This window comes from Thamnophis elegans, chromosome 4, assembly GCF_009769535.1.
Source record: "Thamnophis elegans isolate rThaEle1 chromosome 4, rThaEle1.pri, whole genome shotgun sequence".
Lineage (NCBI taxonomy): Eukaryota > Metazoa > Chordata > Lepidosauria > Squamata > Colubridae > Thamnophis > Thamnophis elegans.
Genome location: NC_045544.1, coordinates 40,878,350 through 40,894,800, shown reverse-complemented (window position 1 = coordinate 40,894,800; position 16,451 = coordinate 40,878,350). Strand labels below are relative to the sequence as shown.

The window sequence follows — 16,451 nt, the reverse complement described above, 5'->3', positions numbered from 1 at the left end:
TTGCTGGGAATCTTTTAAAGTATCTGTCACTTTATATCCATTGCATTGCATTCGGGCGGGTGTGTGGGGGGGACAGATTACACTTCAAGTAATCTTATTTCATCCAGGTAAAATTTAAAGGTTTGGAGGATTGATATTGCTGTGTATTTCATTGGAAAGATAAAAAAGCTTTGATTCCAGCATTCAGGATTTTTCCCCAGTGCAGTGTAAGGAAGTGGCAAGCTATTAAACAGCAGGAGCATCAGGTTTCTGAGCTGCCAATGTCAGCTTTCTAGAAATAGTATTTGTCTCTCTTGAAGTTTTTTCTGCACTAGCACAGGGTTTTTGCATTTCAGAAGAAGCAAACTTGTAACATTGTTTAATCAGATGAGATATCTGGAGCACACTATTGGAAGTAATCAACAGTGACCAAGTGAATCCAACCAAGCATGCATACAAACCCATATTACAAATCGTGGAGTAAGAGCAGTGAAACAAATTTACTTTTCTGCTCTTACCACATCTCCTGGTAACCAATCAATGGATCTTTTTCAGTTGCCCTTCCCTTGCCAGGGATGGATAGATATCACAACCTGTTGGACTTTTGTATTGTTCAGCATTGGAGAATAAACTTATTTATTTACACCCATTGATCACTGAGGGCCAATATTTATTGCACTACTTTTATATATACGTGTGTGTTAAAATGTATGTTCAATACATTTTGTTTGTTTTTTCCTTATAATTTTGTGGATTTTTTTTTCTAGTAAAGGAACTCATCAATTAAGCTTTATCAGTATGTGGCTGATAGTCAGTTGCATCTTTTCATCCTTAGCCAGATAATTCTTGAATTGGCACCTCCTGCTTAAGGGGCAGGTGGCAGTTGTTATGCTTCTTCCTGGACTAAGAGAACTAAGAAGCCTTCCTTATAGTCATTCATGCCTCAATCACCTTGCAAGTGGTCTTTTGAATGAGATTTTCCTGATTTGAAATTATTAAAATCTTATGAGGTAGTAAATGCAGGTTAGAACAAAATCGAGGAATGAAAGTAACCTTAACCCTAACCCTATCTATTAAGCCTTTAATAGAATGTAAAGATCTTAGCTTTTATTAGAAACTAAAAGATGATTTCATGCATCTTGGAAAAGGGAACTGCCATGATTTTAGAGATACTTTAAGAGGGGGGAAAAAGGTGTTTTGCATCCAAGAGCTGCTCTCTGGAAAATAGTGGGATGCTTGCAGAACTGTCTTTATAGTCTACAGAGGAAGGAGCTCATTTTGGAAGGATGCAGACTTCTGCTATCCTGGCATCAGTTCATTTCGTGCTTTGAAGATAAAAGCCAGCCCTTTGAACTATATCGAGAAATGAACTGGAAGTGAATCAAATCCAAAACCAAATAAAATAAAGTGGGCCACATGGATTTCTGATGTGTTTTTTTAATTCCCCCCTCCTTTGGCGTCCAATTAATAATAACCCATATGTTAGTGGTTATTTCTGTATTATCTAGGAAGGGCCGCAGCATTTACTGGAATGTCCTGATGTCTTTATAAACATCTCCCCCCAAATAATTTTTGGCAGTAGTGTTGTGAAAAAGTGATTTACTATTGTTTACTTCTGAACTGTTTCCCCCCTCTTTCTCAGTCTAGCCTACAATCCTCAACTAATCGGCCAAAAGCCACAGGTTCTCTCCAAAATTCACATATTGTTCTCTATTGAGTTTGATATGCCAGTTTTGGAACTGCCATCTAAGCACAAATGGAGATGTGTAAAAATGTGCTCAAGGACATATCTCATCAATCTATGCTTAGGGGTACATGTCTGCCTGTTCTTTGAATATGAGAACATAACAATTTGAATTCTATGCATCACACAGCATTTACTTTAGAAACTCCTAATGTGCTATATTAAGTCATTTCTGATCCATCAGTGTAGAAATTGCCAGTAATGATGGCTGTAAATATCCTAGTGCCCAATTATCTCCAGATTTTTTAAAAAAGTAAAAATTAGGTTGGGCAGCAGCCAGTGCAGTCATGCAAACTTTTTTCAAAGTTGCAACTCCAGTGCATTCAGTGTGGCTAATCAAAATATTAAAAGTCAGTGAACTTTAATAGCTTCATATTCATTTGTTTTTCATTAGATAATTGCATGTCAGTAATATAATTTAAGATGTTTTTCTGTCTGCAAAGTATTACAAATAGTGATTAAGATCTACCCACAGATATAATAAATGTTGAATTTTCTGTCAAACACTGACCTATTTTTTATTTTCATTGAGCAGTAATCTCTCAAACTTGCATTACCTCAAGTTCATTTTCAAAGCTAGTTAATGAAAACACTCCTGAAAGCAAATAAGCACGTAGACTAACTCCTTTGTATATAAACGTAGATAAATAATTTTGGAATCTTCTGTGTTGGCAACTTACTATTTTCTTTAATATATTTTCCTTAAAAGATTCCAAATATCGAGCCCTCTGGTGGTTTGTAAGTATGCATCTGCCTGTCAGGGTTTTTTATTCCCAGTATTGGGCTTATTAAGAGAGTAGCTATGATGGCAGAATGACTGTCTCTGCTGGGAAATTAGCGGATCCCTTCTGCAGTTGGTTAGACTAGAAGGACCAAATGTTTGTCTCAGCAGGAACACTTATGAATATGTTAGGCTCTCATAATAATTGAACCATAACAATGCCCAGCAAAAAAAAAGTATAAATTGAGCAACTGAAACTTTATCCAAAAAGGATAATTCAAAAAAGTTCCGTATTAAAAATGAATTCCCACAAAGGAGGAAGATGAGGCAGAACAATGTCTATAAGCATATCTCCAGCTTCCTTATATTGTCAACCAAGATTGCTGACTCCCACTAAAACCAGTTCTTGCTATTTTCCCACTTCCAAAAATACACAAATGCAAAATTGGAAGCCAGAGACCACATTCTGAAAAAGGACCAGACAAAAAGTTTAATAATGACTCTTGATTAAAATGTGTTTTAAAAAATTGCCTGTAAAATATTTTTGCTTTTCTAAACTAGTTGACTTCCTGCACAGAGAGACACAAAATGTGGACGAAAATTGTTCTTTTGCATAAACAAAAGTGCACAGAGACACATTTACAGGAATGCTTGTCTGCAATCACCTGCATGGCTCTGTAAACAGCTGTAACTGAAAAAAAAGAAGCTATATCTAAAGATGGGAATAAGTATGCACACCTTATTGTGAAAGCAGGGATTGATCCTCATTGTCTTCTGAATGCATTGACTTGTATCTCCATATTTACCTGTTGTTGGTCTTCCTTTTTTCCTCTTGTTAGGTTCCTACATGATAGTGGATTCTTCACACCACAGCCACGGAGAAAAGGCTCGGCTTCAGCTTCCTACCATGAAAGAGAACGATACCCACTGTATCGATTTCAGCTACCTTTTGTACAGTAAGAAAGGGACAAGCCCTGGGACTCTGAACATCTTGGTTAGGGTGAACAAAGGCCCTCTGGCAAACCCCATTTGGAATGTGACCGGCTCCACTGGCAAAGACTGGTTACGGGCGGAGCTGGCTGTCAGCACCTTTTGGCCAAATGAATACCAGGTAATGAAAAGTGATGAAAAGTGTTTGTATCCATGACCAGCATGCAAATTTGTCCACCTCTTGGCCATGCATCCTTAAGACATCATTAGAAAAGGAAGATCATACTGCAGCACAAAAATAGTGAGAGGCTGTCAATGAATATTCCAGGTGTGTTATACCTGTCAATTCCTCTGAATCTCTGGAAATGGGACCAGAAGGTATTTCCAAAGGTTTGGGATGTGGCATTGATAGAAATATTCACTCATTCCCAGCAGCTGCTAAGAATAGCTATCAGTGTCTTTTATAGGTGGAGATAGATTTGCTATTTGTTTATGCACAACAACAAAACAAATACTAAGGGAAAATAAAATCTTTCCCATTTCTCTCCATCAAAAGAAATGTAGGTCAGATGCATTTGTTTACACCAGCTTTTCATTACTGTAAGATGAACCGGCTCTAAGTGCTGCCTAATGGAGTGCCATTGGAAAGCCATATAATCTTGTACAGTTTCACAGAGAGAGAAAAGCTCCATCACCCTAAACTGTTTTCTTGCTTTGTGAACAGTGTTTGTCTGTGTTTGTGTGTGTGTGTGTGTTTTTTTTTTTTGGCTGTTCTTTTGTAAGCACTTCCTTTCAAGACATGAGGTCAACACAGCTGCTTAAAAACACCACTTCCCTTCCCCCTGTGCAAAGCTGGTTTTAATGCTGTGTTTCACTACAGAATGTAGCGTGAATGTCTCCTTTGTTCAGCTGCAATTCTCTCTGACAATTCTTCAGTTGACTAACTCTGCTGGTTGCATGTTAGCCTATTGGGAGTTTAGCAAACACTCACATAATGTCACATGTGTTTAAGAAGAGGATTGACAGCTATGAATTTGCTTTTAAGGGCTTCACTTGAGAAGTAAAACAAAGGCATATTTACGCCCAGCATAAATTTGATATTACAGGGAAGTAGAGTCTACCATAAATAAAGCAGACAAGCAGGCTTTCTAAGTATACATTTTTATGTTTATATATATATACACCATGTTTTCCCAAAAATAAGACACAGTTTTATTTTCTTTTGGCCCCCGAAATAAGCACTTGGCCTTATTTTCAGGGAGGTCTAATTATTTTTGAGGTGCAGGAAGTGGCGAGCGTGGTCACCTCATGGCTGCTGCTGTGTTGCAATATTTTTGGGGAGGCCTTATTAGGAGGGCTTATTTTAGTGCATGCACTCAAAAGCCTGATTGGGCTTATTATCCGGGGATGTCTTATTTTCAGGGAAACAGGGTATTTTTCATTTTAAACAATTTGCAAAAATAAGTAGTAAGTCAGAACAACATCTTTGCTGATCAGCTACTTTAGTGCAACTTCATTTATGTAGGAAGTGAGAAAGCGAATATCACCCAGGGTTCACTGTCATTTCTTTTTCCCGTTCTTACCATCAAATTATTAATTTGAATAGTGAAATGTTAACTTAACCATGGATGGTTGTCTGCCAGAAATAAAAAAACGCTCCCCCCTCCCTGAAAAACAAAAGCCATCAACTTGACACATGTGTGAATTTCTTGTTATCATCTGTCAGAGCTTGCTTTTATCAGCTTCACTGAATAGAGATGGATCCTGGTGGGAAATAATGAAATATGTTCAAGGAATTTAGGGTCCTACATGAATGTAATGGAGTTTGGAATTGCAAAATGTCTTGGCAAATTCTTCAGTTGTGAAATGGCAGCTGGTGTTTTATAGAGGAAAGAAAAAAATAATCTTTGTTGTTAACACAATGGATTCTGGGTGGTCTGATAAAATTAAGTATTTTGTTCAATGGAGAAGATGTTTTATGTCATGAGAGTCATAGAGGCTTCTTTCTGATGCAGAGCCAATCTGTTTATTAATACTTGGTACCATGCTATGATGGTTTCTAGTAGTGGTGTCATGGACTACAGGTTGAATGATTCTTGCATGGCAATTCAATGTATAGGGACTCAGTTGGCATAATTTTCTTTCCCTGTTCATTTGGTTGAGATGAAAAAATGGACTCATGCTGTCCTTCCCTTACATTGTTTTATTGCTGACAATGACTTAACTGTGCCAATGTCTTTTATTCTCTCTTGAAGTCAGAATGAGTTCAGGGCTCTCTTGAACTCAGATGTCTTTGCATCACTTAAATTTGACACTGTAAACTCTGAAGAACTAAGTATGAGATTTTTTTAATTGTGTGTGTGAAGCACACTTCTGACTTCTCTAATGATGGGATACATGTTATCAAAGGGATTCAGAATATGTTGTAATCAGGATGGAGTGAGTGGTTAGTGTTTAAAATAATCAAAAATGCTTTATTAGTGTTGTTCTTAGTGTTTGTCCTGCTTAGTTGCTGGGTCTACTTTTTTGCATTGCACGTCTGATTCTTACAGCAAAACTTAACAATACATGTTGCAACATGGAGTTTTATTTCTTAGCCATCTTGTTATAGAACTAGACAATAATCAACGGTGAGAAAGAATTAATGGCTGAAGATCACCCAACTGGTTTACTCTGCCAAGGAAACCCTGAGTTTTCCACTCCTTGACCAGTATCTTAACCATGGCACTATGCTGGCTCTCTAGAGCAATGCTTTAATATAATAGATGAATGCTATATGGGTATTTAGTGTTGTAACCTGTGCCATGAGGTTAGCAGAGGAGATTTGGAGATCAGTATAGTTTTATAGCAATAGCAGTACACTTATATACTGCTCCATATTGCTTTACAGCACTTTCTGAATGGTTTACAACATTAGCATATTGCTCCCAACAATCTGGGTCCTCATTTTATCAAACTCAGAAGGATGGAAGGCTCAGTCAACCTTGAGCGGGTCAGGATCAAACTCTTGGCAGTGGACAGAGTTAGCCTGCAATACTGCATTCTAACCATTACATCAACACAACTCTTTATTTCTGCAATCTTCTTTTTTATTGATATACAATTTGGCATTATTGGTTATTTTGTAATATAATTTTATGTATTTAGTTATTGTAATATGTCTTAATTTTAATTATATATCACTCTAATATGTTAGGAAACAGGGCAATATATGATAAATAAGTAAATAAATATACATTGGAAAGTTATCTTATTTTTTGTAACAAAACAGCCACAAATAGAACTCCTCTTATGATAGCAAGATGTAACTACTGTTGCCTTTGATTAGAAGCATTCTTTTGAAACAGCTTTTATCATATGACATGGCAGCCACTTCACTGGAAAAATAGGCATCTGGTGTATTTCCATTTGAGAGGAGTTCCAGAAGATTTGCTCTGTATTGTGCCAAGTGCCTTGTTGAAACAAAGCTCCTATGCATTAAAAAGTGCAGTACATTGTCTCTGCAGCCTATAGCATCTTGTCAAAGCAAATGATGCCCTTCTTGCTCTTCTAATAACTCTACCCTGGTAATAAATGATACTGAAGAATTCCTGTCCATTTTAGTGACCAGTTTAGGAAATTTTGAGCTGAGCTTGTTGATCAGAAAGGTCGACAGATTGGCAGTTTCAATCCCTAGCAGCATGTAATGGTTACTTGTCCCGTTACAAGTGAGCTCCCGTTCCTTGTCCCAGCTTCTGCCAACCTAGCAGTTAGAAAGCATGTAAAAATGCAAGTAGAAAAATATGGACCAATTTTAGTGGGAAGGTAACACGCTCCATGCGCCTTCGGCGTTTAGTCATGCCAGCCACATGACCATGGAGACATCTCCAGACAGTGCTGGCTTTTTGCCTTAGAAACTGACATGAGCACTGCCCCCTAGAGTCGGGAATGGCTAACACATATGTGCAAGGGAAACCTTTACCTTAGGAAATTTTACACATGGTATCCCTAGATAGACAATATTGCAACAAATTGGATTGATAAGTAGGAAATAAAAGATGAAGAAGGACAATCTAGTTAGCCACTTTTCAGATGTAGATAATGGACAGGAATCTGAATTAGTAATATCAAGTATACACATTAAAATGAGAAAATTGAAGAGGATATATGTACCAGCAAGATTTGAACTGGAGAACATATGATCACAATATAATGCAAGGAATTAATTCAACTCACTTAAGTGATGCAAAAAAGACAATCTGGGGAGCTGAAATTGAAAACATCATGAAGGCTAAACAGAAAAGATATCTCTCCTAAATTTCAAAACAGGAAAGCGTAAAATGTTTTCAGAGCAAGCTATTTTGAAAGCCAGGGAAAGATGAAATCTTTGGGCAATAAGGACATATGACAATTGATCATGTGTGTGCAAAGCAAAGGAAAAACTTTTACTCACTTCCAAGTTATCAGTACAAATGAAAAATGAAAAAAAAACCTGACAGGTTTAGCATTCTGATCTACTAAGTAGCCAAATGAATAGAGATAAGAGTATTGAAATGGGAGAATGTGGCTGACTGAGGATAAAATTATAGTTGTTGGTGATAAATACTTTGAGTGAGAAAAGCCCACACTCCTTCTAAATATTTATATATACATACATGCATATATGCCTCATGCTGTTCCTTGCACGCTGAAACAAAAGCTGCCAAACAATTCACAGTTATTTAGCTATAACTTTTCTGTAAATAAGGACTTTCTTCCTATGAGACACCCAAACTACTTGAGATCAGTTCATACTTGTGGTGGCAGAGAAAAGCTTTTTTTAAGCTTCTTCAAATATAACTGCAAGTACCATCAGGCAATACATAACTGCAGCCTGCTGTCTGGCTTGACATAGTCTTCCTGGAAATAAGCATTACTTGGGAACACAGAAATAGACTCAAAGTATGTGTTTATGTAATTATCTGGGCTCCTAAGAATTCCAAAATCTCCATTATCCCTACTTGGATTTATAGTTTTTCTTCTTTGGAAAAGCTGATAATGCCAGGTGATAAATAGTATTCTCAAAAGCAGTTTGTGATAATGACTTTTTGTTTGGAGAGTGGTTGTGGGAGGCTTATCTTTCCATGAATCATAGCAGTTCTTTTAGCTCTGAGTTAGCTTTCTGACCCTTTAGAAAATACAGACAGACTGTATTAAACAACACATAGAATGTCTGGAGTGTTGCTCCACTTTTGAATTTTGTTTAAACTAAAGGTGCACAGTGCTGCACAAGGAGACTGCAGGAAGGGATTATGTTTTCCTTACTGCACATGAAGAACTTCCAGACCAGTTCAGGGAATATCAGTATGTTAAATAAAATCAGGATCAGCATGGTAATATAGGAGACAACCCATGCCCGATTAGGTCATCATTTCAGAGATATTTTCTTATCTAAATCGAGAAACAGAATAATCCCAAAGGCAGTGGGAGCAGGAGCAACTTCCCCATTGAGTTTCCTTGCAGGACTCTGACAGGGAGCATTGGAAATCTCCGTTCCTTTCCCTAATCCAGTGTTTTTCAACCTTTTTTGTGCAAAGGCACACTTTTTTCATGAAAGAAATCACGAGGCACACCACCATTAGAAAATGTTAAAAAAAATTAACTCTGTGCCTATATTGACTATATATAAAGTAATTTTCCCACGGCACACCTTACACTATGTCATGGCACACTAGTGTCACACTGCCCTAATCCTTCCAGCAGGTAGGCGGCTGCTGCTGAGTAAGAGAAGGAGCAAGGGATTGTGAGATTGGCTGGAAAACACTCATGGAATGTGAAAATGAAGAGCACATGATCACATCAGTAGCCCAGCTGCACGCAGTAACCAGTAGTACTGAAGCAGTCACGGTTTCCTTGGGAGTCCTAGGACTCGGATTTTGGATCCTTTCTGTAGGCTAGCCTATTTGAAGTACTCTGGTTGAAAAATATGTTGCCTTATGATTAATCATTTTGCCCAGTTAAAGGTCATGACAATGAGAGGTTTAATATATGTAAATAATTGCCAATATTAACATACACAATTTCAGTAAAAAGCATATGACACATGGGTGAACATCATAGTTTTCTTAGTGTAAAGTGGCTAGAACTGGTCCTACATAGAAGCAAGTAGAAATCACACTTAGACTTATGTACCATTTCACAGTGCTTTAAAACTCTCTCTAAGAGGCTTTACAGAGTCAGCATATTGCCCCCAATATGCTGGGTCCTCATTTTACCCACCACGGAAGGATGGAAGGCTGAGTCAACCTTGAGCCTGGTGATTACAAATTACTCACAGGTATTATTGCAGATAACATTATGGATTATTTGGAAACAAAACATCTTGCCAGTAGAGCAAAAAGGCAACAAAAGAAGGAGCAGGAGCACAAAAGGTCAGCTCCTAATTGATAAAATGATATTAGAAAATTGTAAGAACAGAAAAACGAACTTGAATATGGTCTGGATTGATTACAAAAAGGCATTCGACTCATTGCCACATAGTTGGATCATAAAATGCTTAGAAACAACTGGCATTAGCAAAAATATTACATCCTTTACTGAAAAGGCGATGAAACAGTGGAGAACTGAGTTGGCAGTAGGGAATGAGAACTACGGAATGGTTAATATCAAGCAAGGAATTTTCCAGGGTGATTCACTTTCACCTCTTCTCTTTATCATCGCCATGATCCCACTATCAGTAATCTTTTAAAAAAATGAAATTAGGCTACCAAACAGCCAAAGAAGCTGAAAAAAAATGCGCATTTATTATATATGGATGATTTGAAACTTTATGGAAAGTCAGAAATAGAAATCCAATCACTGACAAACACAGTTCGAGTATTCAGTACCAATATTTCAATGCAGTTTGGCATGGAAAAATGTGCCACTGTATCCATAAAAAGGGGCAAAATCACTACATGTGAGGGAATTGAAATGCCCAATGGCCAACTAATTAAATGCAACGAATACTACAAATACTTAGGCATCCTGCAGTTGGATAACATCAAGCATGGAGAAGTAAAAACTATTGTCAGGCGAGAGTACACCAACAAAGTTAGGAAAATTTTGAAATCTAAATTGAATGGTGGAAATACAATCAAGGCCATAAATACCTGGGCAATACCAGTTATAAGATACACAGCTGGTATAGTTAATTGGACACAAGCTGATTTGGACATTTTGGACCGAAAAAACAGGAAACTAATGACAATGCATTACAGTTTACATTAAGGTGACCAGATTTTCAGATTGGAAAAGAGGGACGCCCTTGACCGGGGGGGGGGGGGGGGGGGGGGGGGCTTGATTAAAAAATTTTTTTTTTTGTCAAAAGGTCACCCCAGGACACTGAAACCAGCATAAATATGAATCTGTTGCCAAACAAAATTTTGATCACGTGACCATGAGGATGCTGCAACGGTCGCTAAGTGTGAAAAATGGTCGCAACGGTCGCTAAGTGTGAAAAATGATCATCAGTCACTTTTTTCAATGCCATTGTATCTTCCTGATTATTAAAAGTGCAAATTCACTCAGTGTCAATCATGACTCCTGAGTCCATTTCAAAGTATTGTGCATAGAAATTTTAAAAATGGCTTGTTTCAATTTATTTTGGATAGAATCTTTTTTTAAATAGTTTAAGACAATTTAAAAAAAGAATCAACACAGAATAACACTATTTTTAAAAATCATATGCACAATAAATAAAATATTATTTTAAAATACATTAAAAAAATAAAAGAAAAAACCCAGCTCACTTACCAGCAGGCAGGCAGAGTCAGCAGATCTTCGTAGGGATGGATGGAAGCACACAGGGAGCCTATATATACGCAACTGCAGTAACAATGACAATGATGAAGGATTGGATTGAGTTAAAGAATAAAAGAATTCTGATCTTAGAAGGCCATGACCTGCAGGCAGGCTGGCATAATTTCTTATGGAATGAATGACAAACATAAAACGCACAAATACTTTCAAAATCATTTAATTAGAACTTTACTGCAACAATGGCTCAAAATCAAAAAAATCCACTATGTGAAAACCCCAAATTGGCTATCACCAACAGAAAGAACGACACACCCAAATTTTACAGATTGGAACAAAATTCTAAGATACAGAGATCTAATTGACAGACAGGGAAATTTAAAAACAATTGAAGAATTGGCAGATCAGAATATGAAAGGTGACTGGCTAACCTACCTCCAAATTAAAACTAAATACAATAAAGACACTAAAATATATGGTATTGAAACAGAACCACACAAATTGAATAAAATTATTCAAAGTCTGGACAGAAAGATGATAGGGAAAATATACAAATTCCTCTTGAAGTATCAAATGGAAGAGGAAATTGGAAACTGTAAAAGAACCAATGATAAAATGGGCACAGAACTTTGGCTATAACATTGAACTAGACAAATGGGAAAAATTTTGGGGAATAAATTTAAGAATGACACTATCAATCCCATACAAGGAAAACCTTGTTCTTTCAATCCTTCCAATATTTTTTTCCTTCATTCCCTTGTCTGTTTCAATATTAAGTACATTTCTTCCTTTCTTCCTATAATTTTTTCCATTTTCTTCCTTATATTCTTTTCCATTTCAACATTGTCTTCCTTTTTTCCTTCCTATACGTCTTTCCATTTTCTTCCTTATATTATCTTTTCTGTTTCAACAGTCTTTGTTTCTTCCTTCCTTCCTTCCTTCCCTTCCTTCCTATACTTCTTCTTTCATTCATTATATTTTCTTTTCCATTTCAATATTAAGTGTAATTCTTTGTTCCTCCTTCCTTCTTTCAATCCTTCCAATACTTTTTCCTTCATTCTCTTTTCCTTCAATATTAAGTGCAATTCCTTCCTTCCTTCCTTCCTTCCTTCCTTCCTTCCTTCCTTCCTTCCTTCCTTCCTTCCTTCCTTCCTAAGTTATTTCCATTTTCTTCCTTATATAATATTTTCTGTTTCAACATAAACTGCCTTCCTTCCTTCCCTCCCTCCCATCCCTTTCTTTATGTTTTCTTCATGCTTTCTTTTCTTTTTCCTCTGCTCTTTTTAAATCCCCCCCCTTCTTCTCCTCCTCTACATTTAGGTTGGATTAGTTTGTACAGCGTCTGCCGCTGCCACGACCTCTCTTCCTTCCGCGGCGAATCCCATTGATTCACGAACGGACTCCACGGAAGGAAGAGAGGTTGGGACAGCAGCGGGGAGCCCCAGAAGCCAGAGGATGTTCTCTGCTGGCGTCTGCCACTCCCCCGACCTCTCTTCCTTCCGCGGCGAATCCCATTGATTCACGAACGGACTCCACGGAAGGAAGAGAGGTCGGGACAGCAGTGGGGAGCCCCAGAAGCCAGACGACGTTCTCTGCTGGCGTCTGCCGCTCCCCCGACCTCTTTTCCTTCCGCGGCGAATCCCATTGATTCACGAACGGACTCCATGGAAGGAAGAGAGGTCGGGACAGCAGCGGGGAGCCCCAGAAGCCAGAGGACGTTCTCTGCTGGCGTCTGCCGCTCCCCCGACCTCTCTTCCTTCCGCGGCGAATCCCATTGATTCACGAACGGACTCCACGGAAGGAAGAGAGGTCGGGACAGCAGCGGGGAGCCCCAGAAGCCATAGGATGTTCTCTGCTGGCGTCTGCCGCTCCCCCGACCTCTCTTCCTTCTGCGGCGAATCCCATTGATTCACGAATGGACTCCACGGAAGGAAGAGAGGTCGGGACAGCAGCGGGAGGCCCAGAAGCGAGGGGACATTCTCTGCTGGCATCTGCCGCTGCCACGACCTCTCTTCCTTCCGTGGCGAATCCCATTGATTCACGAACGGACTCCACGGAAGGAAGAGAGGTCTGGGCAGCACGCACAGAGCGGGAAAGGCAGCACCAAAGCCTGGCCGCGGACGAGGGAGCGCGCGGCGAGCAGCGACGCCGGGCTGCTTCCTCCTCCTCCTCCGCCGCCGCCTTCACTACCCAGCAGACAAAAGCGAGGGCGGCCGGCGGGGGCTACTTTCGCCGCGGCTGTCAGTCCCGGCGAAGGCCGCGCGTTGCTTAGCCGCCGGACCCGTCCTAGCCCTTCTGGAGAGCGCGGCGCATTTGCGGGAAAGTCGGAAGGAAGCACAGGCTGTGCTGCGCTGGAACGGGCGGCAAAGGACAGCGAGGGAGCAGCCTCCCGAGAACTTCCACGTGGTTCCAGAGCTTTTGCCGCTGGAACGGGCGGCAAAGCTCTGGATGGAACCACAGGGGCTGGCTGTGAACTCCGCAAAGCCAAAGGGGGAGAAGGGGGCTGTCTCCTCCCCCCAGCGCCTCCCGATTCCCACGGTACCAAATTAGACAATACAAAACATGATTTACTCACCACCAGTGAGTAAGCGCAGCTGCCCAAAACAAAGACGAAATAAAATGGAGACTCGCGCATGCGTCCTCAGCTAAGGAGTCCAGCCAATCAGTGAGCTGGTTGGCCAGCTCACTGATTGGCTGAAGTCCAGCCAATCAAATCAGTGAGCGGCAGGCTGGGCTGGCTTTAATTTGTAGGTGGTAGCATAGAACAGAACGATGAGCCAGCCCAGCAGCTGATGGGCGGGAGCTGCGAGCGCCAAAAAAAGCATGCCTTTTAAAAAAGCGGGCGGGACGCGGGAAAATGCATCAAAAAGCGGGGGTGTCCCGCCAAAAGCGGGACGTCTGGTCACCTTAGTTTACATCCACGTGATCATACTGATAGACTATACCTGCCCCGAAAATCAAGTGGCAGAGGATTATTACAAGTGAAGCAAATAGTTGAAGAAGAAAAACATGCACTGGCTGATTATTTAAAAGAAAGTCAAGAACATCTATTAATCAAAGTAAAGAACAAAAATCTATTAAAGGCCCAACATACGAAACAAGAATACAGAAAAGATGTGATAAAATCAAGAATGGAGAGTTGGCAGAACAAAGCATTGCATGGCCAATTTCTGGAAAAAATAAAAGATAAAGTGGACAGTGAAAAAACTTGGTTATGGTTAACAGCAAGTACATTAAAGAAAGAAACAGAGTCACTAATCCTGGCTGCGCAAGAACAAGCTATCTGCACAAATGCCATTAAGGCCAAAATCGAAAAATCCTCTGGCGATGCCAAATGCAGACTTTGCAAAGAAGCTGATGAAACTGTTGATCATATACTCAGCTGCTGTAAAAAAATCGCCCAGACTGATGATAAATTGCGGCCCAATTCAGTAGCACAAATGATCCATTGGAATTTGTGCAAAAATTATAATATTAAAACAGCAACAAACTGGTGGGAACATAAGCCTGAAAAAGTCACCAAAAATCAGATGGTCAAGATCTTGTGGGATTTTCGCATACAAATGGACAAAATACTGGCGCATAATACACCAGACATTACACTGGTTAAGAAAAATAAGGTTACAATCATAGACATCACAATACCAGGTGATAGGAGGGTCGACTAGAAGGAATATGAAAAAATCGCGAAATACCAGGACTTAAAAATCAAAATTCAACGATTATGGCACAAACCAGCAGTGGTAATTCCAGTGGAAATCGGCACACTAGGTGCTATTCCAAAAGCACTGGAATTACATTTAAAACAGTTAAAAATTGACAAAATCACCATCAGTCAAATGCAAAATGCCGCACTGCTTGGATCTGCACGCATATTACGAAAATACGTTACGACATCCTAGGCCCCTGGGTGGGGCCCGACTAGTAATCAATGCCAAATCCGGTGAAACAACTGGCTGCTGTGATACAATTGTATACTACTACTACTACTACTACTACTACTACTACTGCTACTGCTAATAATAATAATAATAATAATAATAATAATAATAATAATAATAATACAACTGCATGAAGAGAGAAATTTTCTTCTTCCTGTGTTTATGTTTTGTTAAAGAGCTAAGAGATAGAAATTGGGGGAAATCTATTGCAGATAGCTAATAAATACAAATCAGTTTTTATATGCCATATTTGCTCAAAAGAAAGCTGAATCCACATTTAAGATGGCACCCCAAGTATGCCAAAAGAAGGCAAAAAGAAACCATAAACAGTCAAAAGTCGCATGTGTTGTTAAGAGACAGATATATTATTCCCTCCCCACTGCTCCCTTTCCTATGCCTTAAATAAATGAAGAATATACATTTTTAAAAGTAGCATAGTCTGGGAACAAATGAAATTAATATAGATTAGATAAAAAACTGGTGATTAAACCAACTGCCAATAAATAAGATGTATGATATACAGGTAAATGATTAATTATCCTCATTTGCATATTCTCACAAAGACAAAATGTGTAGAAGTATAGTATAAGTACATGCTCCTATGCAGATTCCATTTCCTCTTTCCAATTGGAAAAAATGAAGAAAAGCAAATCAAGATAAATATGGGGAAAAGTAGGAGAGGAGGAAGAGGAAGAGGAGGAGGAGGAGGAGGAGATACTTTATTGGTGAAATGCGTTTGGACACACAAGAAATTTGTCTCCGGTACATAAGCTCTCAATGTATATACAAATAACAAAGTAATATACTCATAAGATATCAATACGAGAAAGTAATAGGAAAGATGAGAAGGATACTAGTAATGCAGCTCTACTATATGTAAATATCCTTAGACATAAGACAGTAATTTGGTAATTAGGTGTTTAGTAGAGTGATGACACAAGGGGAAAAATGTCCCTGTGTGTAGTTATTTGGACATGCAATACCATCCTGAGGGGAGGAATTGAAGCAGTTTTATATCCAAGATGGGAAGGGACAAGGGAAAGGAAGAGAGTGAAGGATGAAATGGGATGAGGCCAGGGAAGAATGTGAAGGAAGGAAGAGTGCTTTTAGTTCTTAAGAACGCGGATGTCTATTATTATGGGGGGGGGGGAGGAATCCTCTCCAATGGTGGCTAATTTTCAAATGTATCCACATTTTTCCGCAGGGATGCTTGCTATTATTTAGCACTCACCACTCATGGCTTTATTTTCAGCAATTTATATTTTCATCAACAGATAAGGATCCATTCAGTGAAGAGGCAGGGGAATCAGTCTGACAGATAAATATAGCAATTTAATATGTAAGTGAAGGCCTGAATTATTGTCTATCCCAAGCAATTCAA

General features: G+C 39.2%; 1 protein-coding gene across 5 annotated transcripts in view; it reads left to right on the top strand.

The window, feature by feature from the left end:
• Positions 1–16,451, top strand: part of PTPRK (protein tyrosine phosphatase receptor type K) — a 434,312-nt gene that overhangs the window by 137,791 nt on the left and 280,070 nt on the right. For all 5 annotated transcript variants that reach the window (XM_032215027.1, XM_032215025.1, XM_032215026.1 and 2 more), the window contains exon 3: positions 3,284–3,555. In XM_032215027.1, the coding sequence (XP_032070918.1) occupies positions 3,284–3,555 (272 nt within the window). The remainder of the gene's footprint in view (positions 1–3,283; positions 3,556–16,451) is intronic.